Source organism: Trachinotus anak, unplaced genomic scaffold (genome assembly GCF_046630095.1).
Source record: "Trachinotus anak isolate AG129_WGS33_773 ecotype Australia unplaced genomic scaffold, CSIRO_AGI_Tana_v1 ptg000023l, whole genome shotgun sequence".
Classification (NCBI taxonomy): Eukaryota; Metazoa; Chordata; class Actinopteri; order Carangiformes; family Carangidae; genus Trachinotus; species Trachinotus anak.
In genome coordinates, this window is record NW_027273874.1 from 2,799,378 (window position 1) to 2,827,074 (window position 27,697).

At 39.9% G+C, this 27,697-nt stretch overlaps 5 protein-coding genes and 2 long non-coding RNA genes across 20 annotated transcripts; 3 read left to right on the top strand and 4 right to left on the bottom strand.

Annotated features, from left to right (window-relative positions):
- Window positions 1-157: 157 nt before the first annotated feature.
- On the bottom strand, window positions 158-11,278 carry LOC139606712 (ABC transporter F family member 4-like). 13 transcript variants are annotated; one of them, XM_071458998.1, is made up of 13 exons: window positions 10,627-10,766; window positions 10,412-10,516; window positions 10,213-10,321; window positions 9,985-10,106; window positions 9,603-9,673; window positions 9,393-9,518; window positions 8,555-8,650; window positions 8,304-8,435; window positions 8,088-8,216; window positions 7,934-7,971; window positions 7,635-7,675; window positions 6,392-7,532; window positions 5,465-6,337 (listed from the first exon to the last, which is right to left on the bottom strand). In XM_071458998.1, the coding sequence occupies exons 2-13, from the start codon at window positions 10,464-10,466 to the stop codon at window positions 6,235-6,237; spliced, it is 2,163 nt and encodes a 720-aa protein (XP_071315099.1). In that variant the 5' UTR covers window positions 10,467-10,516; window positions 10,627-10,766; the 3' UTR covers window positions 5,465-6,234. The 13 variants fall into 13 exon arrangements, with proteins under 13 accessions (XP_071315091.1, XP_071315090.1, XP_071315087.1 ...); XM_071458990.1 differs by lacking the exons at window positions 5,465-6,337; window positions 6,392-7,532; window positions 7,635-7,675; ... (6 more) ...; window positions 9,985-10,106; window positions 10,213-10,321 and adding exons at window positions 158-2,593; window positions 2,690-2,742; window positions 2,816-2,853; ... (5 more) ...; window positions 4,484-4,605; window positions 4,712-4,817 and having other exon boundaries at window positions 10,627-11,278; XM_071458989.1 differs by lacking the exons at window positions 5,465-6,337; window positions 6,392-7,532; window positions 7,635-7,675; ... (6 more) ...; window positions 9,985-10,106; window positions 10,213-10,321 and adding exons at window positions 158-2,593; window positions 2,690-2,742; window positions 2,816-2,853; ... (5 more) ...; window positions 4,484-4,605; window positions 4,712-4,820 and having other exon boundaries at window positions 10,627-11,278.
- A 122-nt stretch (window positions 11,279-11,400) lies between these two features.
- Window positions 11,401-12,436, bottom strand: LOC139606718 (uncharacterized). Its single transcript, XM_071459007.1, has 2 exons — window positions 12,228-12,436; window positions 11,401-11,732 (listed from the first exon to the last, which is right to left on the bottom strand). Exons 1-2 carry the CDS (start codon window positions 12,370-12,372, stop codon window positions 11,533-11,535), a joined length of 345 nt encoding a protein of 114 aa, XP_071315108.1. The 5' UTR covers window positions 12,373-12,436; the 3' UTR covers window positions 11,401-11,532.
- A 699-nt stretch (window positions 12,437-13,135) lies between these two features.
- On the top strand, window positions 13,136-15,128 carry LOC139606717 (E3 ubiquitin-protein ligase DDB_G0292642). Its single transcript, XM_071459006.1, has 4 exons — window positions 13,136-13,306; window positions 13,520-13,620; window positions 14,123-14,296; window positions 14,443-15,128. Exons 1-4 carry the CDS (start codon window positions 13,216-13,218, stop codon window positions 14,896-14,898), a joined length of 822 nt encoding a protein of 273 aa, XP_071315107.1. The 5' UTR covers window positions 13,136-13,215; the 3' UTR covers window positions 14,899-15,128.
- Window positions 15,129-15,440: 312 nt separating this feature from the next.
- On the bottom strand, window positions 15,441-17,340 carry LOC139606719 (uncharacterized). Its single transcript, XR_011684674.1, has 2 exons — window positions 17,005-17,340; window positions 15,441-16,549 (listed from the first exon to the last, which is right to left on the bottom strand). It is a non-coding gene; the product is annotated as an uncharacterized lncRNA (long non-coding RNA).
- Window positions 17,341-17,917: 577 nt separating this feature from the next.
- Window positions 17,918-27,081, top strand: LOC139606703 (potential E3 ubiquitin-protein ligase ariadne-2-like). Of its 2 annotated transcripts, XR_011684670.1 has the most exons (5): window positions 17,918-18,203; window positions 18,297-18,397; window positions 18,828-18,983; window positions 19,096-20,453; window positions 26,914-27,081. XR_011684670.1 is itself a non-coding variant. In XM_071458979.1 (4 exons), exons 1-4 carry the CDS (start codon window positions 17,984-17,986, stop codon window positions 19,549-19,551), a joined length of 933 nt encoding a protein of 310 aa, XP_071315080.1. In that variant the 5' UTR covers window positions 17,918-17,983; the 3' UTR covers window positions 19,552-20,622. The 2 variants fall into 2 exon arrangements, 1 of the variants encoding a protein (XP_071315080.1); XM_071458979.1 differs by lacking the exon at window positions 26,914-27,081 and having other exon boundaries at window positions 19,096-20,622.
- Window positions 21,614-23,711, bottom strand: LOC139606706 (uncharacterized). The gene is made up of 2 exons (XR_011684672.1): window positions 22,834-23,711; window positions 21,614-22,056 (listed from the first exon to the last, which is right to left on the bottom strand). It is a non-coding gene; the product is annotated as an uncharacterized lncRNA (long non-coding RNA).
- On the top strand, window positions 24,011-26,345 carry LOC139606700 (potential E3 ubiquitin-protein ligase ariadne-2-like). Its single transcript, XM_071458976.1, has 4 exons — window positions 24,011-24,597; window positions 24,684-24,784; window positions 25,219-25,374; window positions 25,487-26,345. Exons 1-4 carry the CDS (start codon window positions 24,252-24,254, stop codon window positions 25,940-25,942), a joined length of 1,059 nt encoding a protein of 352 aa, XP_071315077.1. The 5' UTR covers window positions 24,011-24,251; the 3' UTR covers window positions 25,943-26,345.
- Window positions 27,082-27,697: the final 616 nt, after the last annotated feature.

Sequence of the window (27,697 nt, forward strand, 5' to 3'; positions counted from 1 at the left end):
GGACTGACTTCTGTGTTTTAAAACAAGGCAATGCAATCTAAGAATATGAGGCAACCATGACCTATTATCCTCGACTAGTTACTAGTTATTTATTTTTTTTATTGTTATTTTAGACATATTTTTATTCAGCATATTTAAATCACAATCAGAATCCTGGTTATTATTGTGAAATTATTTCATGCATTTGTATTTTTATTCCTTTAACTCACCATTTGAATCCTCCAAGTCAGGCAAAGGTAAATGACAGCACAACAGTTTGCTTTGATTCAAAGTGATACACATAAAATCTAAAGCATCTATGACATTAGTCAGTGGGCAGTAATGGTTTACACATGTAGTGTACTTGTACTAAAAAGCTAAATAATTTACACCACAAATTAACAGTGAAATAAGAAAACACATACAAGTCTTTATGCAAAGATTTACATTTCAAAGTCATTTCCTCACTCAATCTCTTGTCTGAAATTACACGTTACATTTTATGGCATCCATTCATGTGTAAACTTTGAACAATTTGGCAAAACAAATATTATATAATATTAATAACATATTAGCTCAACACATTTCTCTAATCTGAAAAAAATAACATTTGAAAAATCAAACAAGGATGATCCAATAATTCAACACTTAAATGTAAAGGAAACCTCTCATTTTACACAAGAAACAATCCTGTGGTCAAACAGGGAGTGATCTTATTCTGGCTCTGTATTCTGGTCTGCATTTTTCTGCTTCCTCTGGAACATAGAAAAACACCCAATAGTTTTGTTCTGTTTTGTTTTTTTCTGTCTGCGTTTCCTCGGTGGGAGACACAACAAACTTCTTATATTTTCAAGTGCACCTACTTTTTTCAATGCATGTTTTCTTCCAGCTTGTATTTGTGCATCAGACTCTATTTTAGCATTTGAACAAAGAACGATGTCTGTCTCGTTCTCCTGCTGCACATTTCCAGAGACTGTTCTGGGTCTGTGTTTCTGTGGCTCTGGCAAAGGTGAATCATTCAGGTTTATGTTGGAAACACCCTTTCTCAAAGTGACCTTACCATCGAGTTTTGGATCAGATTGTCTTTCAATACTCCCTCTTCTATTTGCCCACTTATTGTCCTGAGTGATTTTCTCTTCAGCTTTCCTCTTGCTGCTTCTTTGCTTTTCCTTTACTCCTTCTACTCTAACACCCTTAAAATATGTTCTGGCTTTAGATTGAGAATTCCCCTGTCTCGTCTTTTCTACACTGTCAACTCTCTGCTTCTCGGTCTGTCTTCCCCTTTCTGTCAATCCTGCCTGTCCAAGGGACGAGCCCTGTCTGGGTTGAATATGATGAGTATCTCCTGTACTTTTGCTCTCTTTGACTTGTTTCTCCAAACCAACATTTTTATGTCTGACACTGATTTTCTGCTCTGGTCTGTTCGGTCTAACATCAGCTCCATGGTTCTGATCCTCTACATCCTGACCACAGTGTTGTCCTCTCTCTGATGCTCCTCTCTTTTGTGCAGGTTCATCATCACTTCGCTTTTGTTCCATGCCACTCTTCACATCCTTCCTCACCTCTTTCTTAAGTTCACATCTTTCAAACGACCTGCTACTGCCTCCCTGTTTACGCCCCCGATCACCTTTTGATACGTCTTGTTTTCTATCACCAACTCTACCATGGTTCTTAAACTCGTGACAGTCGTGGTCAGGTCTTGTTGAGAGCTTTCCTTTTCCTGGTATTAGTTTATCAGCTCCAGTCTTTCCTCCCTTGTCATCTTTAACATCTATTTCCTTCTCCTCTTCATCTCCCTTTTCGTCCACACTAAGAGGATGACGGCTACGACCTTTTCTAACTTCCTGTTTACCTCCCTCATAGTCATTGATGTGTTTATCAACGTCTAATCCTTCATTGACCTGGGGCTTTGTGTCCCTGTTGAGGTATTTTCCCTTCTTGTCTGACTGTTCATCACCTTCAGTCTTTCCATTCTCCTCTCTAATTCTTTTCTCACCTCTTAACATGTCCGTTTGAACTTGTTGAGGATAATCATGCCCGACAAGCATGTTGCTGACTTCCTGTTCACACTTCTGGTCATTATATGATGTGTTGTGCATGACTTTTCCCTCCAGGCCCTCCTGTGGTCTATTCAGTCTAAAATCATCTTGTCCTGCACGGTAATCCTGATCCTCTACCCTCTCTCCAGGCTCAGTTTCTGTAAGGAACGATCCTCTCTTTCCTTCCTGCTCATTAGCTTCTGTATTATTTTCCTCCTCATTATCCCTTATTATTCTCGTCTCATCTCTCTCACATTTGTCAGAATGAGCATCTTGGTCGCGCAAGCCACTCCCTTCCTCATGATCCTCCTGATCATTGTATTTTTGGATTTGTCTGACATCAACTACAGACCTAACACTGACCATGTCTCTAATTCCTCCAGTTTCTCCATTTCTGTCAATGGAAACAGCATCTGAAGTATCGTTGCCCACTTCTACTCTCTCATCAGCTTCCTTTCTCTCTTTTATCTCTTCAGCATCTTGACACTGGTCATCGTTGTCACTGGCAACAGGCAGGACACCTCCATTGATGGACGCCTCTTCTCTGTCTTGAGTGCATGTATCTGCAGCGTGGACTATAAAAAGGTATATAAAATAAAACAATTAAAGAAATTTGATGCAATAATTCACACTATACATGAGAAAGAATTACGAACATAAACGTCACTTACATTCCTTTTTCCTGTAAAAAAGAAGATAAGCGCTGCAGGATCCAGTGGGAGAACTGTAAAAAGAACATGACGTTATTTTCATATTCTGAAAAATATATGGTGGAAAAAAGATGGATTAAAACTTACATCTCAGTGTTATCCACCTGGAACGGCTGGTTGTCAAGCTGTTGATGAAAATAATAACCAAACATTAGATTATATATAAATAATTGGATGAAGTGTGAACTACAATAATGTTGGAGTTGAAGTGATCAGTCTTACCAGTGTGACTTGGTCATCATTGAAGTTATACCATCTCTCGTCATGCTGGGACTTAACTGTTGCAGCGTAATGTCCACCTCTAAGATCACCATAATGATCCACCACAGCGTACAGTTCATACGTCTGGTTCTGATCAACAAAGAAACAATGGCAGGAATTAGAGTCAGGAAAAAGAAATGTGTAATAATAAAATAGTAAAATATAAAGTAAATATACCTCTGGGATCTGTAGGGTGTAGGGAACATCCACAACACAGTTGTTTTTGACATACGTCATGTAACGGTAGTTAAACTCAAACCTCTTCAGCAGCAGCATCAAAACCTCTGGATGATGCTTTACTACACATCTCTGAATGAAACACATGGGCCCCCAACATGTTGTTATAATTCCCTTAGTGAAGTTTCAATGTTGTCATTACAAAATCAGTTGATGTACATGAATCAGAAACAGGTTTTCTCATTACTCACAATAGTAGCATCAGACTTGGCATCACAGTGCTCACAGTACATCTGGTTTTCTCCACTGAAATGTGAAGCTGTGAAATACTCCTTGGTGCCATCCACCTGAGGAAATGCACTCATGTCAAATGCATCTGCGAGAATAAAGTTGTAACATCTGCATAAAAATTGACACTCAAGTACTGATTAAGAAGAATACTGTTATGTATGTATAATGCAAATGTGCATACGTAATACATAAATGTACCAAGAATAGACCCTTGTGGCGCCCAATTACTGATGGGAAGAGGGTCACATGTTAAATCTGCTGAAGTTACTATTTGGGTGAAACATGCTTGAAGGGCTCAACACACACAGTAGAGGGCAGAGCAGCAACATTTCTCTGTGCACACCAGCAGTACAACCAACAACTCAGTAGAGGCTAATACAATATCTCCCAGTTTGTATTACATGACAAATGTTCCTGTTAATGGGGATTCACTTAACTGATGAGACCTCTATCTGTAAATTTGGTATCTACTGACAACTGTGGTGAAGTTTGCAGGTTGTCAGGTTCTTACCACACTGTAATCTTTACTGCCGGGATCCACCAATTCAAGAGGAAGATGCCAAAATGGCCCATCTGTGTTTCTCTCTGTGAGACATTCAGAACATATGGTCTTGTGTGTCAGCTGTCCGTGGAAGATCTGAAAACATAAAAATACAGGCGCTGATAAACATATGTGCATTTTCATGTAACAAATTCCCTCCAATACTGATGATGTATTTACCTGAGAAGCCTCAGAACTGGTCAGAGCTAAAATCTTCTCAAAGTACTCAGCAGCATCTTGCTGTTCATACACTGAACAGAGGAGAAATCCATATTTATTTTGAAAATCTTAACAATAAAATAAAAGATAAAATTGCCATATTGACTTTTGGTCAATTTATCTTATAGATATGTCATAGAGATAAAATATTAAAACATTTTAAAATCTGTGTTAACGTGAGCAGGTAAAATTTTCCATAAAGTCAGGTTCAGTCTTCAATATGTCATTCAAGGACTATATGTTCTTCTATGTGCCAACTACTGTACCTCTGTAGATGCCCAGCTTCTTTGTGATTTTATAGGTGTATGTATTTCGTTCCTTTAAGTCATCAAACAAGTCTTTCAGTTGACGATCAATAAATTCAGTGCCAGGGTTTTCACAGATGTACCTGAACAGAATTCAGACACAGGGTCCATGAGTGGTACAAAGGTGCACTGCAGCTCTGATTTAAAATGAAGACATTATGTGGCATGAAGTTGGACTTGATAACAAACCTTTCCACAGCCTCTCTGAAGTCTTCGGTCATGAACAGCACCTGCAGCACACTGTTCAAGTAACATGTTGCTCCTTGGTTCAACAAGCCATGGTGCTTTATATCAGCTGCTGGGGGGAGAGCTTTATGAAATGCATGTAAATTACAGACACGTCTGAACAACATTAAACCAACCTGACAGCAGGTTCAGACTATCTCACCTGGAGGGTGAATACCATTTAAAATCTGTCCAACACTTTGCAAGATATCCATCCTGATTCCTTTTTGAAGATTTTCACAGTCCACTTCCACACTGCTGCCGGCTGCACGGAGATTTGCAGGTCCACGGTTGTTGACAATATATCAATCACAAAGTGTTGCAAACGAATGCAAACAAAAGACGGAAGAAGCTGTAAGAGTCACAATCCTGTCTTCATATCTGATTATCATCGACTCACATAGAAAGTATTTCTGTCTCTTGTTTAAAGTGAGACTTTCTCTTTCACTTGTCCCTACCCTGGGTGCAATGCTGCATTCAGGGTCACACGACTAATACGAAAACTGACCATCATAGGCCAAAAGGCGTCTTACTGACCTGACAGCAGAAGTAAAACTGAAAGACAAATTGCGACATTAGCTATTTGATATAAGAGCTCCACAGAGGATCATTTCTCTGTTTTGGAACAAGTCAATACCTCAGTATAAAGCAATCATAACCTATGATCTTCTACAGAGTTATATTCATTTCTTATTTTTATTTTAGGCATATCTTTATTTAACATTTTAAATCACAATCCAAATCATTTAAGACACATCAAATGACAACATAATGGTGTGCTTTCAAAGAAAGAAAAAAAGCATAAACAGTTTTTGTTTATCATCATTACTTATGACCTATCACAAAAAAAGGCGAGAGGCTTTATTATTATTATCAAATTATTTCATAGATATTTTTATTCATTTAAATCACCAACAGAATTCTTCAAGTGGGACAAAGGTAAATGACAACACAACAGTTTGGTTTAGTTCAAAGTAATAAACATAAACTCTAAAGCATCTATGACATTAGTCACTGGGCAGTGATGGTTTAAACATGTGTAGGGAACAAATCTGAGACCAAAAGGCCTCTTTCATGAGAGCAAAGTGAAAGTGAAAATAAGACAACACATAAAAAATAAAATATCTATACAAAAGGCTTACATTTAAATTTTTCACACACAATCTTTAGTCTGAAACCATATGACCTGTTACATTCAGTGCCATTTATTTATATGTCTCTGAATATTTTAATAAGAAGCCTACATATTAAAAATAAAATGTCATTGAATTGTTCAACTGTATAAATTGTAAATGTGAAAAAGAACAACAGCAGACAACAAATTCATCATGGATCAATTAAAAGTTACTAATTAAACCTTTTACAATTGCTCAGAAACAAACAGGAAGTCAAGTATTTTACAGGATGCCACACGGACATGCAAGTCTTGTAAAATGACAATTTATATCATATTATCCCAAATCAAACTCTGAACTCTAGTCTGGCTTTTATGAAAAACATCTGGTTGTCTTGTTGTATTTCTTCTTTCGCTTCCTGTGTTTCTTCAGTGGGGCTGTGACATGCCACCATCTCCTTCTCTTATCACGTGTACTTCTTTTTTTCATTGCATGTTTTATTCCAGCAGTTTGAATTTGTGCATCAGACACTTTTTGCCTTTTCTTGTTTTTTGTATGAATCGTACTGTTTGTCTCATTCTCCTCTTGTGCATGTTCGATGTCTCTTTTGTTTCTGCGTGTCTGTGGCTGTGACAAAGGGGAATCATTCAGCCATGAATTGTGCAAACTCTCACACAAAGTGTTTCCGTCAGTACTCCCTTCATTATATACCTGACCCTTCATGCAGTCTTTGGAGGTTTCTACAGTAGGAATTGTTACGATCTCTGTCTCACTCCATCTCTGAGTACCACTAGGTGTTTCCTTAACTTCCTCCTCAATTATCTTCATATATATTTTTGACCGCTTTGAACCACCTTCACCTTTCAATATAACTTCATTAACTCCAGTTGTTTCTTGTGGCTTTTCAAGACTTTCAACTTCTTGGTTCTCAGTCAGTTTTTCTTTTCTTTCCAATCCTGTTCGAGAAGAGTCCTCCCTGCTTTGAATTTGTTGGTTTCCTTTATTTTCCTGCTCAACTTCTGGTTTGTTCTGTTTACTATCACTGACTCTTCCATTGTTCCAAAAAGTGTCAAGATAGAGGTCATATTTTGTCAAGAGCTTTCTTTTCCCTGGTGTTAGTTTATCAGCCTCAGTATTTACTTCTTTGTCATCTTTAACATCTATATCCATCTTCTCCTCAGTGTCTAGTCTTTCATTGTCCTGATCATTTTTATCCATGTTGAGGTATTTTGTTGAGGAATTTTCCTTCTTTCCTCCCTCCTCATCATCCCTCATTCTTTTCTCCTCGTCTTGCTCTAGTTTTTCAGTGTGAGAATCTTGATCACACAAGTCGCCCTTTTCTTCGTCCCACCCCTGATTACTGTCTTGAATTCCCTGCCTGACATCGGCTCCACTGTCCTGATGTTCTACGTTACAGGTGAGGTCAGGTGACAGCTCCACACCTCCAGACCCAACACTGACCATGTTTCTTATTTCTCTTTCTTCATTTTTGTTGATGGAACCAGCCTCTGCAGTGTCATTACCAACTTCTACCATCTCCTCATCCTCCTCTCTCTCTCTGATCTGTTCACCATCTTGACACTGGTCATTGTTGTCATTGGTGGCGAGCAGGAAACCTCCACTGGTGAGCTCCTCCCTTGTGTCTTGAGCACAGGTATCTGCAGCTTGGACTAGAAAGTAGGATTCAAATGAATAGGCAAAGTATCAAATACTTTGATATAATCATTCACACTACATGTGTGTAAGTATAATGAAAATATAATTTCTCTTACTTTTCTTTTTCCTGTAAAAGAGAAGATAAACACTATGGGATCTAGTGGAGAAATTTGAAACGAAACAATCAGCAAAACGATGGAGTAAGTGAAAGTGCTTTTAGACATTAGGTTGAGGAACGGGTGAGAGGAACAATCTGCAGTTGGGGATACAGCATGGTGTTATACAGTCTTTCAACATGTTTTTCTGTTATATTCAAGTGGACTGTTATTAGTCTACCTGTGACTAGACTAATGCAAAAACTCAATTAAGAAATAAAACATGTATAGTTGGGATGAAAAGAGGGACTGGAACTTACTTCTCAGTGTTATCTGTCTGGAACAGCTGCTGAGAAAGCTGTTGATGAAATGAAAAATCAAATATAACATGATGAATCTGTTTTCCCTACTGTCATATGTAACTAAACATCAAAGTGGCTTTTAAACAAACAGCACTAGAGTTAAGGTTCTTACCAATGTGACTCTGGTATCATTGAAGTTATACCATGTCTTGCCATCCTGGGACTTAACTGTTGCAGTGTAATGTCCACCTCTAAGATCACCATAATGATCCACCATTGCGTACAGTTCATACGTCTGATTCTGATCAACAAACAATGGCAGGAATTAGAGTCAGGAATGAAGAAGAAATGTGTTATGATAAAATAGTAAAATATAAAGTATATATACCTCTGGGATCTGTAGGGTGTAGGGAACATCCACAACACAGTTGTTTTTGACGTACATCATGTAACGATAGTCAAACTCAAACCTCTTCAGCAGCAGCATCAAAACCTCTGGATGATGCTTTACTACACATCTCTGAATGAAACACATGGGCCCCCAACATGTTGTTATAATTCCCTTCGTGAAGTTTCAATGTTGTCATTACAAAATCAGTCGTTGTACATCAATCAGAAACAGGTTTTCTCATTACTCACAATAGTAGCATCAGATTTGGCATCACAGTGCTCACAGTACATCTGGTTTTCTCCACTGAAATGTGAAGCTGTGAAATACTCCTTGGTGCCATCCACCTGAAGAAATGCACTCATGTCAAGAAAGTAGATTATTTACATGGCAGTCTTCGCTTACTTTCTTAAATTAGGCAGCCTCTTGACTGAGGTCAAGATCTCTTTTCAAGAAATTCCCGAGAACAAAAAACTTTGTCTTTAGCTATCTACATCAAGGCAGAGGCAAAGAGATTCCAGCATCTACGTTTTAGCACACAACTGCAGTGGGATCGTATGTTTTCATTCAGTCAGATGACATCATGACATCATGATTGTTGGTTTGTACTGAGATGATAATTTTGTTTGTTGCCCAAGCAACTGCCAGGCTTTGTTTTTCTATTTATGAGCTTCTGGGAGGTACACTGCTTCCAGTACCCATAAACACTCGGATTCAGAGCCCAACAGAATTATTGCATCAGCGTACTGTAATTACCAGCTGTAGCTGTGGAGGCCACTGTTGGTGCTGGTTGGCAAAGTTAGATAGTTTTGCTCTAAGTGGAGTCAGGGACAGATAAAACAGTATCATCCGCATAAAAATGGACCCTGAAGTACTGATTAAGAAGTCTAATGTTATATATGTATAAAGTAAATTGTAATGTACCAAGAATAGACCCTTGTGGCACCACATTACTGATGGCAATAGGGTCACATGTTAAATCCACACACCTGCTGACATTACTGACCATTCAGGTGAAACATGCTTACAGGTTGACATCTTCTAGCAAGACGAAACAGCTGTGAAATTTGCAGGTTGTCAGGTTCTTACCACACTGTAATCTTTACTGCCGGGATCCACCAATTCAAGAGGAAGATGCCAAAATGGCCCATCTGTGTTTCTCTCTGCGAGACATTCAGAACATATGGTCTTGTGTGTCAGCTGTCCGTGGAAGATCTGAAAACATAAAAATACAGGCGCTGATAAACATATGTGCATTTTCATGTAACAAATTCCCTCCAATACTGATGATGTATTTACCTGAGAAGCCTCAGAACTGGTCAGAGCTAAAATCTTCTCAAAGTACTCAGCAGCATCTTGCTGTTCATACACTGAACAAAGCAGATATAAGTATTTATTTAGAAAATTCAAAAATAAAAAAAAAAAATTAAGTGTAAAAATTGCCATACTGAATTTTGGCCAGTTTATCTATTCTGGGGTAAAAAATACACCAACTGTGGATTATTAAAGGGTTCATCAGAACACTTCTAGCGTCCAGGACACAGATCTGAATCACAAGATGTTATTTTCAGATATTAATCTGTGTTAACTTAATGTCACCAGATCAAATTCCCAAATTCCAAAATTGGTTTGGTCCAACGACATGAACGTGACATGTTCTTCTATGTGCCAACTACTGTACCTCTGTAGATGCCCAGCTTCTTTGTGATTTTATAGGTGTATGTATTTCGTTCCTTTAAGTCATCAAACAAGTCTTTCAGTTGACGGTCAATATATTCACTGCCAGGGTTTTCACAGATGTACCTGAACAGAATTCAGACACAGGGTCCATGAGTGGTACAAAGGTGCACTGCAGCTCTGATTTAAAATGAAGACATTATGTGGCATGAAGTTGGACTTGATAACAAACCTTTCCACAGCCTCTCTGAAGTCTTCGGTCATGAACAGCACCTGCAGCACACTGTTCAAGTAACATGTTGCTCCCTGGTTCAACAAGCCATGGTGCTTTATATCAGCTGCTGGGGGGACAGTTTTATGAAATGCATGTAAATTACAGACACGTCTGAACAACATTAAACCGACCTGACAGCAGGTTCAGGCTATCTCACCTGGAGGGTTGAGAATGCCGTTGAGAATCTGTCGACCACTTTGGAACAAATTCATCTTTATTTATTTTTTGAAGACTTTATCACTCCACCTTCACGCTGCTGCAGCTGCACCGACATTTACAGTTTGACGATCGATTAGTGGCAACAAATCAATCGCAATGTGCTGCAAACGGAAACAAATAGGCCTGAAAGTCAGAAGAAAAATGTGAGCCTACCTTTAACTTTATTGCAAAACATCTTCTCTGTTTATTATGGACTCACACGAACATTATTTCCATCGCCTGTTAAAGTACAACCATCGGAATAGTTTCTCTTTCATTTGCTGCTACGTGCTTCACTTGCTGGAATGCTGCATTCAGGGCGTGTCGGAAAACAGCAAACAGCTCACATAACTAAGAAGGGTGTTGAACATTTTTGCACAAACACTAGTTGTAAAATAAATCACAAGGTTACAAAAAGCTGCTGTAGTTCAACAACTGAAATGAGTTTTGTTGTGGCATATTTTGTGTAGGACTTGAATAAAGGGCGACAAACTGCGCATGTCCTGTTTGTGGGACACATATGTAAACAGACATCTATATCCAGAATTGAAGTCCTTTACCTCTGGCAAATTTCACCTGTCACACCAGACAGGTGGCGAATTGTGATACTTATGAGAAGATGCCCCCACATATATTTGTTGCCTATAGCCTGTTGTCACTGAACTGAATTATACAGTTTAATATTTTGGTTTTTTTTTTTTTTTTTTAATCAAACTGAGCAGATAGTTTTGGGAGCTGATTTATGCATGGGATCATTTCTGTTCCTCATTTCCTTGCAGACCACTGTAGAGCATGGTGGTCCCAGCTGATGCAGTCAGCGAACCTGCTGCTCTGTTTGTTAGAAAGCATGACTGAGACTTTTCTGCCTGTATTTGATGCCCCGTTAAAGCGGCTTGTAGGCTTTACTGTAGGCTTCTGAATATATGCACATTAATAAAAGATGAGATATTACAGAGAAAATAATTTTATTGCGTAAAAACAGCCGATTTTTCCAACAACTTCAACAAGTTAAAAGATTATTGCTTTATAATTCCCCATGTACAGTAAGGGTTTAACATTTGTAAACAGTGTCAGAAGCCTTCATGAAGTAGCAGCAGCTGTGGTGCTGGTGGTGCTGGTGGCGCTGGTAGGAGGAGATGGTGTCTGTCCAGCGGTCAGGCCTCCGGGGACCCTCACCACCATTTGGATGACGGACATGTGCTGGATTCCATAGTTAGACAGAAGAGCGCAGTCTCCATCGAGCATCTTGTCCGTGAAGATCAGCCGCAGGTTCTCCTCTCCTACACACAAAGGAAGACAGAGACAGAGTCAGAGTCACTCAGTCCCAAACATGTACTTACATTCAAAATATCAGGTCAAGTTCAAATATTAGATCTTGGCCTTGGGGTGGACATGTGTGTTAGTTAGTTAGTACAGAAACAGTGATGGTGGAAACTGTTAAAATGAAAAAATATAACTCCAACTCACTGAAAGGAGCCACTCTGAATAATGTGAACACTTTTACTTTTGACACTGAAAGTATATTTTGCTAATAATACTCTGGTAGCCTATAATTTGAATGCAGTATTTAGCAGAGTGTCGTTAGTTTATTTCCTCTATGTAGTTCTGTCTCCAGTCTTTATCATGAAAATTATAAAATCCACACCTGCTAGGATTTACTTCAAAAAAAAAAAAAAAAAAAAAAAATGGGACAGCCTATTTTGCTGATAACAGGATAGAAAACTTCAGACCATGCACAACCTAACTGCCTTCAGGCGTATGACCCCTGGCTTTACCTGCGGTGTCCGGAAGCCTCTCCGCTATCTTCTCCTTCAGCTGCAGCACCGTCATGCTCTTCATCTGCTCGTCAGTGTTGCACAGGTCGACGAGCATCTTCTCCCCTCTCAGTCCGTGGACCATCACCTGGTAGATTTTGCCCATTTTGTGTGTGTTTTTTTGCGTGCGAGTGGCTTCACCGGCGGCGCTCTGAGTGTTTGTGACGCCACTTCGGGGACTAATCAACAAGAGCTGACGCACGACTGCGGCCGATGATAGTTTCACTTTCACCTTTAAATTGTTATTGTTTTTGTAGTCGTGTGTGTCTTTTAAACCCATCATTGCCTTTACTTTATTTCTCCTTGTGATGGGGGGGCAATAATAACATGGAGTCCTGCCATATATTTGGACATTTATTATTGTGAGTTTGTCTTGGGAGTTTCCACCATGATGCCTGTGCAACATTTACATCTAAACAGGGAAGCATTTCTTTATCCAGGTCACAGTGTGCTGAAAGGACAACTGGATTTTCCAGCAGTGTTTGGCATGTGAAAAAAAAAAAAAAAGCCCTACATTCTGATTTTCTTTAACAATTCATTTATAAGTTCGTTTCAAAACAATATGTATTAAGACTAATAGGCTACACTATTTATTAATATGGAGTGATTAATGAATTGTTGGGGTTTTATCTTCAGCTTCAAAACAATGCAATAAAAATAGTGGCCTACAATAAGGGGCCTTTTCTCCACAAATGAGGCTAAACAGCGACTATCCGCTACATTAATACTGCTTAAAAAAATAAAAAAATAAATAAAACATCAATAGGTTGTTAGGATTTCTTGTAAATGTTGGGGCGAAAGTGAAAGTTTGAGAAAAAAAAAAAGAAAAAAAAAAGGGTGCAGTCAGTGAACGCGTCACGGCAGCCGGCCTCGCTCTTCACCGCTCACATCCCGACTGCAGACAGGAGGAGGGTGCCGAGGCGGACTGGAAGAGCTGAGCCGACACAAGATGACCACACAGGGTCAGGACGAGAAGAGATACGACCCCAGAGACACCACTCTGAGGTTTGTCAACAGGCCGGATGATCTGGATCCACTGCGTAAGAACGGAATCATAAACGCTTTCAACCTAGATTCATGTTTGCACCTCATAAAGAAAGAAACATCTTTTTTTTTTAATATGTAACTAAAGCTGTGAATGTGTATATTCGTGTACATTCTCAGTTGTTTACAGCAGGTGGGGTCGGGGTAAAGCATCCGTATGTGATTGTGTTGTTGCGTTCAGTGTCTGCTCTTGTTGTTGTCCTCCTCAGCGCCAGAGGAGGGAGACTTGTGTCTCCGGGCAGAGATGTCCTGCGGCCATGCCGTCACCCCGGAGTCTCTGACCGGCTGGTGCCGCAGCCTGCTGGACCAGGTACTTTCCAACATCTCACTCACTTACAGGCATTTCCTTAGTGTGTATCCAGAGAGTGAGTTATTTATTTTGACCAGGCCGGAGCTGTTGATTTTTTTTTTTCTTCCAATTTTTAAAGTGTTAAGTTGATTTATTATGATCTGTCTTAAACCTGGTCACTTGCTGATGAATCTGTACAGAATTATTATCTGAATTTTACACAGTAAACATATTTTATAGTGAGTTCCAGCTCATTGTTTAGCTGTCTGCTTCTCTGCTTTTAGCAAAAAAGCTCTAAAATAGCAGTTCCCAACCTTTTCCAACACACAGTCCACTTAAAGATCTCAAAAATGCTGGCGGCCTTCATTGAACATTGAACTTTCATTCATCAGGTGGATACAAAGACAACTCCAAATAAATGAATAAATGATGCTGCTCCACAGCTGCTGAATGTGTGGGACCTAATCCAGCTTCATCATGTCTTTGACTGGCAGTTTAACATAATTTGTGCTTTTAATATCAGGGCAGGTACAAATTTAAGTGCCCTGCTTTGAGGGAGGGCACCTTGCAGAAGTGTAATGCAGAGTGGTCTTATCAAGAAGTGCGCAGGCTGGCAGTGCTGACCACTGAAGAGATGCAGTACTTTGAAGAGAGCATTGCCCGTCTGGCTGCCATCGAATACTGTGAATTCAAAACAGTGAGTGTCCAAGTGTTGGTCCTGATCTTTAACATTAGCTAACATTAACTCTGAATAAGACAGTGGTATTGATCTTCTCGTCTAACTTTCAAAGAGAAAGCAGATAAATGTATTCCCTTAAATGTTGATTTATTCCTTTCCAACAGTGTCCTGGGTGTAAAACCTACGTGGAGAGAGAAGACCTGACGAACTTGAACGTGCAGTGCCTCATCTGCGCAGCAGATAAGAAGGAGGCCTTCCAGTTCTGCTGGCAGTGTCTGAAGCCGTGGAAAGGTACAGCTCCACGCTCCGACCGCTGCGACAACAACGGCTGCGTCAACCACGACCTCGAGCTTCTGAAGAAGTGTAAGGACACCGCTCTCCCTCAGGTGCAGGGGGTCGACAAGTGCCCCTCCATCCGGGCCTGTCCCACCTGCGGTCAGCGGGTGGAGCACGACAAAACGGGCTGCAAGAACATCATCTGTCCTCGCTGTCAGATCGAGTTCTGCTTTGTGTGCCTGAAGCTCACCCCTGTGTGCCTGGAGACGAGCTCTTACTTCATCCCCTGCAGCGATGGTGTGGCCCCCAGACAAACCTCCATACCTGTGTGGCGCCGAAACTAATATGCACACACGTTCAGTGCTCATGGCGTATTCCCACAGCCTTCTTCTGTCATGCTTTTTCCTGTCAGATTTCACTGTGACATTCTTACTGCAACTAAGCATTGTCTTAAGGCCCTATTTGTTCAAGTTCACTGACAGAATGAAAAATAGCTGATGTATTCTCTCATAATGTTGTATGATTCTTAATCATTAATAACTGCATCACTTAATAAAGGTTCATTTAACTTGAATACAGAATGGCTGTTTGATGTTTGACCAAATATGTGAATAAACTTCCTGTAAGTTGGATACATGACAGTAAAATAGTCCCATTTATCCACATATCATATTAAATTTAATATCAAACAGATGTTTTACATATAGTATGGACTTATAGCGTAGCTGGAAAATGGTCAGTTGTTCCAGTATAAGTATAGAGGTCTATAATCTGATCACCTTTGGTAAACGTATACATAGAGTGATATAAAGTCAATTTTAATCGAAGGACCAGAAGCAGCTGGTAGATAACACTGAACAATGATGATGATGATGATGATGATGGATTGTCTTAAGAAAGGGAAAGTTTAATAGCCAAAGTTACAAAATTTTACAAAAATTACACTGTTGAAGCAAAGCTTAATGTGATGAGGAGAAGATCTTGCATTCATTGACTGTGGAGTATTTAGTGCATGTGTAAATCCCAATCCTAAAATCTGCATTTATTCTTCAACACACAATGAAACTGTCTCATGGACCTGTTTCTTTTTTGTAACTAAGTGTGGGCATAAACCAAAGTGTGACACAGTGCAGGTTGTGTGACTGGCATGGCGTCAATGTGCACTGTTTACCACCCTCCTTCCTTAACCAGTGCACAGGACACACAGCAAGACACACCCCTCTGCTCCATCTGTTCACTTTGATTACATGCTCCAAATAGTAGACACATCTATATGCAGTGCATGACGGCATCATCCATCATCCGTCAATCCACAAAAACAGAGGGAAAACGCTTCAAAAGCAGGAGTGATGGAATAAAAAGGAGGGGAGGCACTGAATGCAAAAAGCAACAGTCTCAATATGTGCACAAATGCATTTACTTGATGACCAGCACAAAGGGGCCTGGGCCACCTGCTATTCTGAACTGCAGCAGACTGCTCATCCTCAGGAAGCACACCTGGCTTTAATGAATTAAATGTCTGTCTTTGTGCACATACTGGACACATAAAATCCCCCCGGTTTCCCCCTGTCTTCTTTAGGCATTTATGTAAATGTGGGTAACTCACAGCTTTGCAGAAATCACTGAATATTGGACGCCTAATCATAATGCCTGAGCATTTCCATTTAGTAGTTCAAAACGACCAATGTGTGAATGCATTTCTTCAAGTTCATTCAGATGATGTCCTGAAAAGATCAAATTACTTCTTACAACTTATTTCTCAAGCGTCCTTAGAATCAACAGGGTGCGAATCCCGCACCAAAAGTTTGCAAAGTGAGCTGGCAGCAGGAGGAGAAAGGCGCTGATGGTGGTCCCCCGTTACTCCAGCCGTCTATCCTCCGTGGACCCTCAGCAGCATCAGGATGACGTCGTCGTGCTGGATGCCGTGTTGAGACAGCGTGGAGGAGTCAGCGGCCAGAGTCTGATCTCTGAACAGCAGCCGCACGTCACCCTTCCCTACACACACACACACACACACACACACACACACACACACACACACACACACACACACACACACACACACACAAGGGAAAAAAGAGTCAGACAGGATCACAATGTGAATGGTCTTACATGAGAGATGAACATCCATATCACTTGGAGTCAGCCAGTGAAGAGCTCATCAAAATATTAGCCTACACAAAAACAAAAACCACATCATCATCATCATCATATCATTTATATATATAATTATTATTTTTTTTTATAAAAATGAAATGCAACATTGACCTTTTTAAATGAAATCACTCATATTGCAATTTCAATATCTGCCGAAATAATCACACGATGATTGTTGTGATCGTCCAGCCTTAAAGCTGTCACCATGCCACCGTGATAGTGTTGGTGTTAGTTGGCTACATGTCCGTCATTTCTCATTGTATGTGTTTTAAGAGTAATTATTTATTGATTACCTTGGATGTAGGGAATCGCCTGCACTACTTTCTCCTTCAGTTGCTGCGTGGTCACATCCTGCATCTGCGCCTTGGTGTTGGCCAGGGGGAGCGTCATCGTCCCACCCGTGAGCCCATTGTGCACCCTGACTGATCCCTTGCACATGTCTGCGTGTGTGAAGCTCCTCACAGTTTCTCTCTGTTGTGGATAATAAGAGCTGAAACTGTTGCCTCTTTATTGTGACAGAGAGGACCTGCCCATCCTGATCATGTTGTTGTGGTGACTGATCTCACCTGGAAACTCCCTGAAATTAATCTCTGTTTAAGAAGTTCTTTCACATTCTGTTTCTCCCAAAATCTGATATTAAATGGTTTATAAACCCCACTGAAAAAAAAAACATTTTATTGAGTAATGTTTATTACTGTATTTCTAAATTACAGTACATCATTTTGAAATTGTTGGCGTTTCACACTGCTTAACAGTAAATGAAATGAAATTTGAAATGAAATGAAATGTATTTTAAGCTACTGTTTGTTTTATGAATATGCAGACGGGAAGTCCCGACCATCCTGCATTCATGTGATTTCTTGTAACTGCAAAGCTCTGGAAGTAATCCAACTGAGAGTAATCCAACTGGAAGTAATCCAACTGGAAGTAATCCAACTGAAAGTAATCTTGAAGCAGTGACTGCATCAAGATTACTTTTAATAACCAATATAAAAATGCACAATAAACAATGAGCTTTGACAAAGTGAAATAAATCCTTTATAATCATACTCTGTCACCTGCTGTTGGAAAAACTGCCAGGCTCTGTTTGCACTGTTGATTAAAAATCACAATAACGTTTAAATCCAGAAACGAGTCTTAAGTCATTTGAAGGACATATTGTTTCGATGTCTGTTGTATATAAATGGTGGGGAAAACATCAGTATTGCTTTAAACCGGAGCATCCACGTCACTTGCAGTTTAAAAGTGAAAGTATCCCATGATCATCCACAAATGGCGCAGAGCAGGCGACACGACAGGGTTCTTCAGGAGCTCCGAGAGAGATTAAGGCAGTGGTCTGAAATGGGCCTTAATGTGGCCGCCTTTCAGCCTGAGCAGCCCCGGGTTCAGCCTGTGCAGCCCCGGGTTCAGCCTGAGCAGCTTCAGGGTGAGAAGTGTTACGACCCTGGAGACCCGACACTTCACTTTGTGGACACAGAGGACGAGTTGGACTGTAAGTACCTGAGGATGGCCGCGGTTAGGGTTAGGGTGAATTATGATGTGATGGATTGTGGATGATGTGACGGGTTCTCTGTGTTTTCCTCAGTCCTGTGTGAAGGTTTCACGTCCCGCAGAGCTCTGATGTCCTGCGGTCACGCTGTCACTCCGACGTCTCTGACCAACTGGTGCCGCAGGTTACTGGACCAGGTAGGATGTTAGTGCTGAACGCTATGACCTTCATTTAACCATCAGGTTTTATCCTCCAAAGAGGTTTTGACACATGTAAAATAAACTTGCATAGCCTATAAAATTAAATACATCCCCTCAACATATGTGGTTGCAACACGTAATTCTATGTTTAGAAAATCATAGTTTTAATATATGTAGGCTACATATAATATTTTTACTGTGGGTTTTTCATGTCTGTAATTAACTTGCATCTTCAAATTCTCACATTCCTCTATTATATGTCACAATGGCTGCTGGGAAAAGCCTTGAAAACAATATGATGTTTATGATTTCAGTGAAGAAAGGTTGACTCCAGCACAGTGTCTAAAAACTGTCTGTCACTGCAAACAATGTTCAGTGGCTCATATTATTTATCATTATTAATTTACTTCTCCATATTTTGATGAAGGGTAAAAGCAGATTTACATGTGGTCAAAGTGGCTGCACCGTGCAGTGGCCTTACGCAGAGGTTCGTAAAATGGCTCTTCTGACGCCTGGAGAAAGGGAATACTTTGAAAAAGCCTTGGTGTCCAATGCCAGAAAGTTTATCTTGGATACCAAATTTGTAAGTGTCTCATTCAAATTGTGATATTTACAAGCTGTAAATTAAATTTGTTCTGCGTGTCGATAAAATAGTGAAATTTGTTTTCCCTCTTCTTCCACCTCCTTGCACACAGTGTCCTGGGTGCAAATCTTCTATGCAGAGAAAGAAGGCCTCTAATCTGAGGGTCCGCTGCTCTGTGTGCAAAGCTACCAAAGGACGGACCTATGAATTCTGCTGGCAGTGTCTGAGGGAGTGGAAGGGTCCATATCCACGGGCAGACCGCTGTGAAAATGATGGCTGCTGCAACGAATCCCTAAAAACACTGAAGAACTGCCCAGACATCGTCTTTGAGTCTGTGATGGGGGTCACTGGGTGTCCCAGCATCCGTGCCTGTCCCACCTGTGGCTCACTGGTGGAGCACAGCAGAAGAAAGTGTAAATCCATCGTCTGTCCCAGATGTAGGGTCAAGTTTTGTTTTGTCTGCTTGAAGCTGACAAAAAAGTGTTTGGAAACAAGTGATTATTTCATACACTGCTCCAGTGGTGTCGCCCCCAGACAGACCTCTTTACCTGTGTGGGGGAGGAAATAATGTGAACATAACTGTGCAAGTTGATTTCTTCTGATGTGTCTTTTCTCAAGTGGTACAAATGAACTGTTTCTGTATTTTACTTTCTGCTGCTGTGGTTCTGAAATCTTATTTCTTCATAGAAACATCTGGTAAATAGAATGTTATTGTTTTGTTGGTGAGAAATTGAGCCAGATGTGATCATCATACCTGGATCCTGTCTGAATTATGTAAATTTGAAAAGTCTGATGCATTTATCAATTCATAAATTTAAAATTAGGTGGAACATACCATACATACATATCCTTTCATATCCACCACATTTAGTTTTTTGTTTCACTGCATCCTGCTTCTTTAATATAAGTGCATTGTTATTCCACCACTTCTTTTGTTTTGTGTTTTCATGAAACTACTTTACTGCTCCTTGGTGCTCACTGTGTTCGGCTGAGTCAGACACACAGCAGCTTGTTCTGGTTTAATAAAAGTTAATATAGAAACATACAATTCATCTGAGTGATTTTCTTCTGTTTCTGATTGAAATAATAATTTGGTCCTGGATGAAAACAATGCTCTATGGATAGAACCACACAAAAAAACTTCAAATGTCATCAATCTTAAATCTGTCCACAGTACATTTTCAGGTTTATTTACACCACATACACCAGCCTGATTGATTTTTCCAACAATAACAATAATAATAATAATAATAATAATAATAATACTTTATTCATATAACACATATCTTATTGGATTATGTATCAAACAACATGTGACCCCAGTGTAATTCAAAGATTTCAGGGCAAAGCTCTTGATCCTCACTCACCCGAGGATTTGCCAGTGTAACTGTGTCCTTTAATTCTAATGTCACTATTAATAATAATATTAATAATAATAATCATAATTTTGTTGTTGACAGGTATATTTTAGTGAAAACTAATGTGTTATATTATTTGGAGATGTTTTAATGTGCACAATTAAGTGTTACAGATGCATGACTGTTGAGCCAGGTGGTTTATTATCATCACAACAGCACTGAATTTGATCACAAAGCACTTAGAGTTTGTCCAGCACTTTGCATCATAATACCTGGGCAGTGTTTCAGTATATTCCCCTAAAGAAACCACTGTGTGCAAACATTTCCTCATTCAGCTTCATTAAATGTTGTTGTTGTCACTGACATGAAACGAGGAAAGTAGCTCATACTCCAGGATGTGTTTTACATGACACCAGAGCAGTGAACCTGCCTCACATGCTGTTGCTCTGAAACTATTTATGAATCCCACTGAAAAAGAATCCAAACACACCTGTTGACATTATCTTAGAGTCATGCATATTCAAAACAATGCAATAACAAGTTGGGGGAATCCAGAGGGGGAATCCTGACCCTCTGTCCAGCAGTCACATGACTTCTTGTATCTGCCTCTAAACTGAAAGGAACAGTTAGTAAAGGTGACACAGGGGGCAGTGTTGGGGATGCTCCAGTGAAAGTTTGCTTGGCCTCTAACTACTGAAGCAGCAGCATCATGTGTTGTGATTGGCTCTTTGTGTTGTCTCTTGATCAATTAGCACAGATGACAGAAAAATATCTTGTCTCGAAGGCAGATGATCTTTGCAGGCAAGTGCCAGTTCGACTGCATGTCATTCCCCCTCTGTCTGCCCCTTTCCTGTCACTCTCTTCTGTCCTGTCTAATAAAGGCAAAATGCCCCCGCCAAAAATCTTGTCTCTTATTTTATGATGTTGTATAATACACTGTTTTTGTGCACAGTTAATCAATGATCACTGCTTCATTAAATCAAGTTTCCTTTTACATGAATACAGAGTGTCTATTTGATGTTTGACCCAAATAAGTTAATATATGTGGATAAATGTACTGAATGTGGGGCAGGTTACATGACAGCAAAACAGTAACATTTATTCACATACTGACTCACACAGTATAGACCTGCAGTGAAGCTGGAAACTGGTCAAATTTGCCAGTGTTGGCATGAGTGTAAAGATTTGAGTCAATCAGAGGCACAGAATCAGCTGTAGCACCATCTTTAGGTCGATCCTAACGTAACAGTGAAAAATAACAACACTCCACAGTTATCTGAAAACTGGGAAAGTGGTTTAATGCACGACAAACTTAGAAAAATGAACAAAAATGACAAATTTTAGGCTTAAACAATAGATTATTTGATGTTAATTCATTTGACACATTTTAAACATTTCTTTCGGTCGTTCAGAGGCTGAGACATAGAAAAAGATTTATACGGTCTGGAAAGAAAATCACGTTGGATTACCAGCTGCTTGGAATGGCAACATACTGCTCATCCTCAGGAGAAGATATAGTGGAGTGATTCATTACAATTGTGGAAAACATGGGTGATGATTGATATTCTCTGCTGGTCTTTGTGGGTCCGTCTATCCTCCATGAACCTTGAACACCAGGTGGATGACAGACATGGAACGGATGCCATATTTAGACAGCAGGGTGGCGTCATCTTCCAGGGTCTTGCCTTGGTAGGTTGGCCGCACATTACCCACTCCTACACACACATACACACACACACACACACACACACACACACACACATACACACATACACACACACACACACACACACATACAGTAAAGAAAAGAGAGAGAGACACACAGAGAGAATAACATTATGTGTGGGAATAAAAGATGAACATTCATATCACTTAAAAATCAAAGGTAAAATTTAATTAAGCTGACAGTGCAACCATGACTGGGAAAAAAGTACTCTACAATTAAGCTACATTAAAGCCTGTTATTGTAAATTACATAAGCGGTTCAAGGATAAAATATAATTTTAAGACATTGGTGATAGAAAAAGAAGCTACATGTCAACTTCACATTTCAAACGCCCCATGATGCTAATTATACTATATAAAACTATACAGGCTGTTTTACATTATATTATAAGTAGGGCTGTCAATCGATTAAAATTGAGGTGATATTAATAATGAATATTAATTAATAAATGAATAAATAACGAATTGCTTCGGCTTTGCGAATTGTGCGCATGTCTTTTGTTTTCGGTCGAACTCTGCATCTCACCGTGTCACAGCTCGGCGCCCACGCAGGAAGTAAACACAACTGTGGCGTTCATTTATTTTAACGCGTTAAGTTTTTTTTTTTTTTTTTAATGAATTAATTATTAAATAAATTATTAAATTAACGCGTTAATGTTGACAGCCCTAATTATAAGCGAATAGCTGCAGTATGTATTTTAAAAACACAGTCTGAAGTGTGTCAGAAAACTATATGTGACAAACTAGTCATTTTCCCAGTGTCTTACCTGGAAACTTCATCCCTGCTGCCTCCTTCAGCTGCCCCACAGTCCAGTTCTCCACCTTGTTGCACGTCTCGATCGTTTTGGCCTCGCCCATAGGCCCATACATCACGAGTGATTGGACCTCACACATTTTGTGTGATTTGTCTTGTGTGAGATGGATCCCGTTAGTTCAGCTTTCTGGCAGGAAATGAGCTGGTGCTTCTTGTTCTCTGCTTTTATAAACAAGCACACTTTCGTTTTTGCAGGAGCCAATCACCATCATTCTCACTGTATCTGTGCTGTGTGTGGGAAGTCACCTGGTATCCAGTAAAATATGTAAAATAAAATAATGATAGTTTCATTTTGCTGTTGACTGATACGTTTAAAAAAAAAAACAAACAAACAAAAAAAAGCCCGTTTGGCGTCATTTTAAAGCCCACACATGTGCTTTTGAGCCAATCACTTCCTTTGTTGCCATCTATGCAACTGCACCAAATTATACTGTAACACAACATCAGTGTATCCACCAAAAACAAATGATGTGTGAATGTATTTCCTCATTCAGCTTCACATCCTGGATGTTTTATTAAATGGTGCATATGACACCATTTATCAGTCCTGGTGAAAAAGAAACCAAACACGGTGCTCCACTAAAAAGAAAATAAACCGGCGCTTCAACAGCACATTACTGCTTCATGACATGGAAAACTGTGGGGAAACCAGACACATCACGTCACATCATTCACGTGATTTCTTATAACTGGAGTCTGATCTCTGAACAGCAGCCGCACATCACCCCTCCCTACACACACACACACACACACACACACGGGAAAAAAGAGTCAGACAGAATCACAATGTGAGTGGTCTTACATGAGAGGTGAACATCCACATCACTTGGAGTCAGCCAGTGAAGAGCCAAGTGCAACATCCACATTGCAAGAGCTGCAAATGTCACAACAGACCAAAGGTCAAACATCATGCTGCTACAGAGACGTCAACAAAAACACATCATCATCATCATCATCATCATCATCATCATCATCATCATCATCATCATTTTTATATATTTTTTATATAGAAATGAAATGCAACATTGACCTTTTTAAGTGAAATCACCACTCATATTGCAATTGCAATATCTGCCACAATAATAGCAATGTGATTGTTGTGATCGTCCAGCCTCAAAGCTGTCACCGTGTTGAAGTGTTAGTTGGCGACATGTGAACCCATGGTGCCCTCATTTCTCATTTTATCTGTTTTTTTTTTTTTTTTTTTTTTTTGGCCCATCTTGATCATGCCAGTGTTGTTGTGGTGACTGATCTCACCCGGAAACTCCCTGAAATGAATCTTTGTTTTAACAGTTCTTTCACATTCTGTTAAAGGCTGATGTTCACAATAACGTTTAAATCCAGAAGCAAGTCTGAAGTCATTTGAAGGACATGTTGTTTCGATGTCTGCTGTATATAAACGGTGGGGAAAACATCAGTATTGCTTTAAACCGGATCATCCACGTCACTTGTAGTTTCAAAGTGAAAGTAACCCACGATCATCCACAAATGGCGCAGAGCAGGCGACAGGACGGGTTCGCAGGGAGATTAAGGCAGTGGGTCGAAATGGGCCTTGATGTGGCCGCCTTTCACACTGTGCAGCCCCGGGTTCACCCTGTGCAGCCCCGGGTTCACCCTGTGCAGCCCCGGGTTCAGCCTGAGCAGCTTCAGGGTGAGAAGTGTTACGACCCTGGAGACCCGACACTTCGCTTTGTGGACACAGAGGACGAGTTGGACTGTAAGTACCTGAGGATGTTAGGGTGAATTATCGGAGATGATGTGTGGATTGTGGATGATGTGACGGGTTCTCTGTGTTTTCCTCAGTCCTGTGTGAAGGTTTCACGTCCCGCAGAGCTCTGATGTCCTGCGGTCACGCTGTCACTCCGACGTCTCTGACCAACTGGTGCCGCAGGTTACTGGACCAGGTAGGATGTTAGTGCTGAACGCTATGACCTTCATTTAACCATCAGGTTTTATCCTCCAAAGAGGTTTTGACACATTTGAATAAATTTGCATAGCCAATAAAATTAAATACATCCCCTCAACATATGTGGTTGCAACACGTAATTCTATGTTTAGAAAATCATAGTTTTAATATATGTAGGCTACATATAATATTTTTACTGTGGGTTTTTCATGTCTGTAATTAACTTGCATCTTCAAATTCTCACATTCCCCTATAATATGTCACAATGGCTGCTGGGAAAAGCCTTGAGAACAATATGATGTTTATGATTTCGGTGAAGAAAGGTTGACTCTGCCCCAGCACAGTGTCTAAAAACTGTCTGTCACTGCAAACAATGTTCAGTGGCTCATATTATTTATCATTATTAATTTACTTCTCCATATTTTGATGAAGGGTAAAAGCAGATTTACATGTGGTCAAAGTGGCTGCACCGTGGAGTGGCCTTACACAGAGGTTCGTAAAATGGCTCTTCTGACACCTGGAGAAAGGGAATACTTTGAAAAAACCTTGGCTTCCAATGCCAGAAAGTTTATCTTGGATACCAAATTTGTAAGTGTCTCATTCAAACTGTGATATTTACAAGCTGTAAATTAAATTTGTTCTGCGTGCTGATAAAATAGTGAAATTTGTTTTCCCTCTTCTTCCACCTCCTTGCACACAGTGTCCTGGGTGCAGATCTTCTCTGCAGAGAAAGAAGGCCTCTAATCTGAGGGTCCGCTGCTCTGTGTGCACAGCTACCAATGGACGGAGCTATGAATTCTGCTGGCAGTGTCTGAGGGAGTGGAAGGGTCCATATCCACGGGCAGACCGCTGTGAAAATGATGGCTGCTGTAACGAATCCTTAAAAACACTGAAGAACTGCCCAGACATCGTCTTTGAGACTGTGATGGGGGTCACTGGGTGTCCCAGCATCCGTGCCTGTCCCACCTGTGGCTCACTGGTGGAGCACAGCAGAAGAAAGTGTAAATCCATCGTCTGTCCCAGATGTAGGATCAAGTTTTGTTTTGTCTGCTTGAAGCTGACAAAAAAGTGTTTGGAAACAAGTGATTATTTCATACACTGCTCCAGTGGTGTTGCCCCCAGACAGACCTCTATACCTGTGTGGGGGAGGAAGTAATGTGAACAACACTGTGCAAGCTGATTTCTTCTGATGTGTCTTTTCTCAAGTGGTACAAATGAACCATTTCTGTATTTTACTTTCTGCTGCTGTGGTTCTGAAATCTTATTTCTTCATAGAAACATCTGGTAAATAGAATGTTATTGTTTTGTTAGTGAGAAACTGAGCCAGATGTGATCATCATACCTGGATCCTGTCTGAATAATAAGGTTGAAAAATCTCTGATGCATTAATCAATTCATAAATTTAAAATGAGGTGGAACATACATGTACATATCCTTTCATATCCACCACATTTAGTTTTTGGTTTCACTGCATCCTGCTTCTTTAATGTAAGTGCATTGTTATTCCACCACTTCTTTTTGTTTTGTGTTTTCATGAAACTACTTTACTGCTCCTTGGTGCTCACTGTGTTCGGCTGAGATCAGACACACAGCAGCTTTTTCTGGTTCAATAAAAGTTAATACAGAAACATACAATTCATCTGAGTGATTTTCTTCTGTTTCTCAATGAAATAATAATTTGGTCCTGGATGAAAACAATGCTCTATGGATAGAACCACACACACAAAAAAAAACTTCAAATATCATCAATATTAAATATGTCCACTGTATATTTTGTGGTAGACTGCGATAGACTGGCGACCTATCAGGGGCGTACCCCACCCTCACCTCCTGGGATTGGCTCCAGCCCTCCTGTGACCCGGTTTGGATGAGTAGTATAGAAAATGGATGGATGGATGTTTTATGATAATGTTTTCTTGCACATTTGTCTTTGAGTTAATAATGATAATAATAATAATAATAGTTTATTCATATAACACCTATTTTATTGCACTTTGTATTAAGCAGCACATGACCCCAGTGTAATTCAGATCCTCGCTCACCCGAGGATTTGCCAGTGTAACTGAGTCCTTTAATTTTAATGTCACTATTGATAATAATAATTTTGCTGTTGACAAGTATTTTTAGAGAAAACTAATGTGTTATATTATGAGGAGATGTTTTAATGTGCACATTCAAGTGTTACAGATGCATGACTGTTGAGCCAGGTAGTTAATTGTCATCACAACAGCACTGAATTTGATCACAAAGCACTTAGAGTTTGTCCAGCACTTTGCATCATAATACCTGGGCAGTGTTTCAGTATATTTCCCTAAAGAAACCGCTGTGTGCAAACATTTCCTCATTCAGCTTCATTAAATGTTGTTGTCACTGACATGATAAGAGGAAAGTAGCTCATACTCCAGGATGTGTTTTACGTGACACCAGAGCAGTGAACCTGTTTCACATCCTGTTGCTCTGAAACTATTTATGAATCTCACTGAAAAAGAATCCAAACACACCTGTTGACAGTGAAAGTGTGTTCAGCCTCTAACTACCGAAGCAGCAGGGTCATATATGAACTGACAGAGTTTACTGAATGTTGGGCAGGTTAAATGACAGCAAAGTACTAACTACTACTAGACTTGCAGTGAAGCTGGAAACTGGTCAAATTTGCCAGTGTATCTGTAACAATGCCTGTTATAGAGTCACAGAAGGAGCTGTCGCACCATCTTTATTTCAATCCCAACATAACAGTGAACAATAACACTCACACACACATTTATCTGGTGGTTGGGAAACCGTTTTAATACGCAACACAAAATTACAAGGATGTTTAGGCTGTTAATTTATGATGAAAAAGATTTCTTCATGTTAAATTATCAGCATTTTGCATTTTGCATTGGTTTTATTTGCAGGAATTAGATGATAT

Bases quoted from the DNA above. Each gene is read 5' to 3' on its own strand.
- LOC139606712 (XM_071458986.1), bottom strand. From the start codon at position 10,466: ATGAATTTGTTCCAAAGTGGTCGACAGATTCTCAACGGCATTCTCAAC. The intron at 3,299-3,417 runs GTGAGTAATGAG...TGTTTCATTCAG, and splicing joins CCAAGTCTGATGCTACTATT to AGATGTGTAGTAAAGCATCA. The intron at 2,594-2,689 runs GTAAGTGACGTT...ACCTTTTTATAG, and splicing joins TTTTTACAGGAAAAAGGAAT to TCCACGCTGCAGATACATGC.
- LOC139606718 (XM_071459007.1), bottom strand. From the start codon at position 12,372: ATGGGCAAAATCTACCAGGTGATGGTCCACGGACTGAGAGGGGAGAAG. The intron at 11,733-12,227 runs GTAAAGCCAGGG...CTTTGTGTGTAG, and splicing joins GAGGCTTCCGGACACCGCAG to GAGAGGAGAACCTGCGGCTG.
- LOC139606717 (XM_071459006.1), top strand. From the start codon at position 13,216: ATGACCACACAGGGTCAGGACGAGAAGAGATACGACCCCAGAGACACC. The intron at 13,621-14,122 runs GTACTTTCCAAC...TTTTAATATCAG, and splicing joins GCCGCAGCCTGCTGGACCAG to GGCAGGTACAAATTTAAGTG. The intron at 14,297-14,442 runs GTGAGTGTCCAA...CCTTTCCAACAG, and splicing joins AATACTGTGAATTCAAAACA to TGTCCTGGGTGTAAAACCTA.
- LOC139606703 (XM_071458979.1), top strand. From the start codon at position 17,984: ATGGCGCAGAGCAGGCGACACGACAGGGTTCTTCAGGAGCTCCGAGAG. The intron at 18,204-18,296 runs GTAAGTACCTGA...TGTTTTCCTCAG, and splicing joins CACAGAGGACGAGTTGGACT to TCCTGTGTGAAGGTTTCACG. The intron at 18,984-19,095 runs GTAAGTGTCTCA...CCTTGCACACAG, and splicing joins TTATCTTGGATACCAAATTT to TGTCCTGGGTGCAAATCTTC.
- LOC139606700 (XM_071458976.1), top strand. From the start codon at position 24,252: ATGTTGTTTCGATGTCTGCTGTATATAAACGGTGGGGAAAACATCAGT. The intron at 24,598-24,683 runs GTAAGTACCTGA...TGTTTTCCTCAG, and splicing joins CACAGAGGACGAGTTGGACT to TCCTGTGTGAAGGTTTCACG. The intron at 25,375-25,486 runs GTAAGTGTCTCA...CCTTGCACACAG, and splicing joins TTATCTTGGATACCAAATTT to TGTCCTGGGTGCAGATCTTC.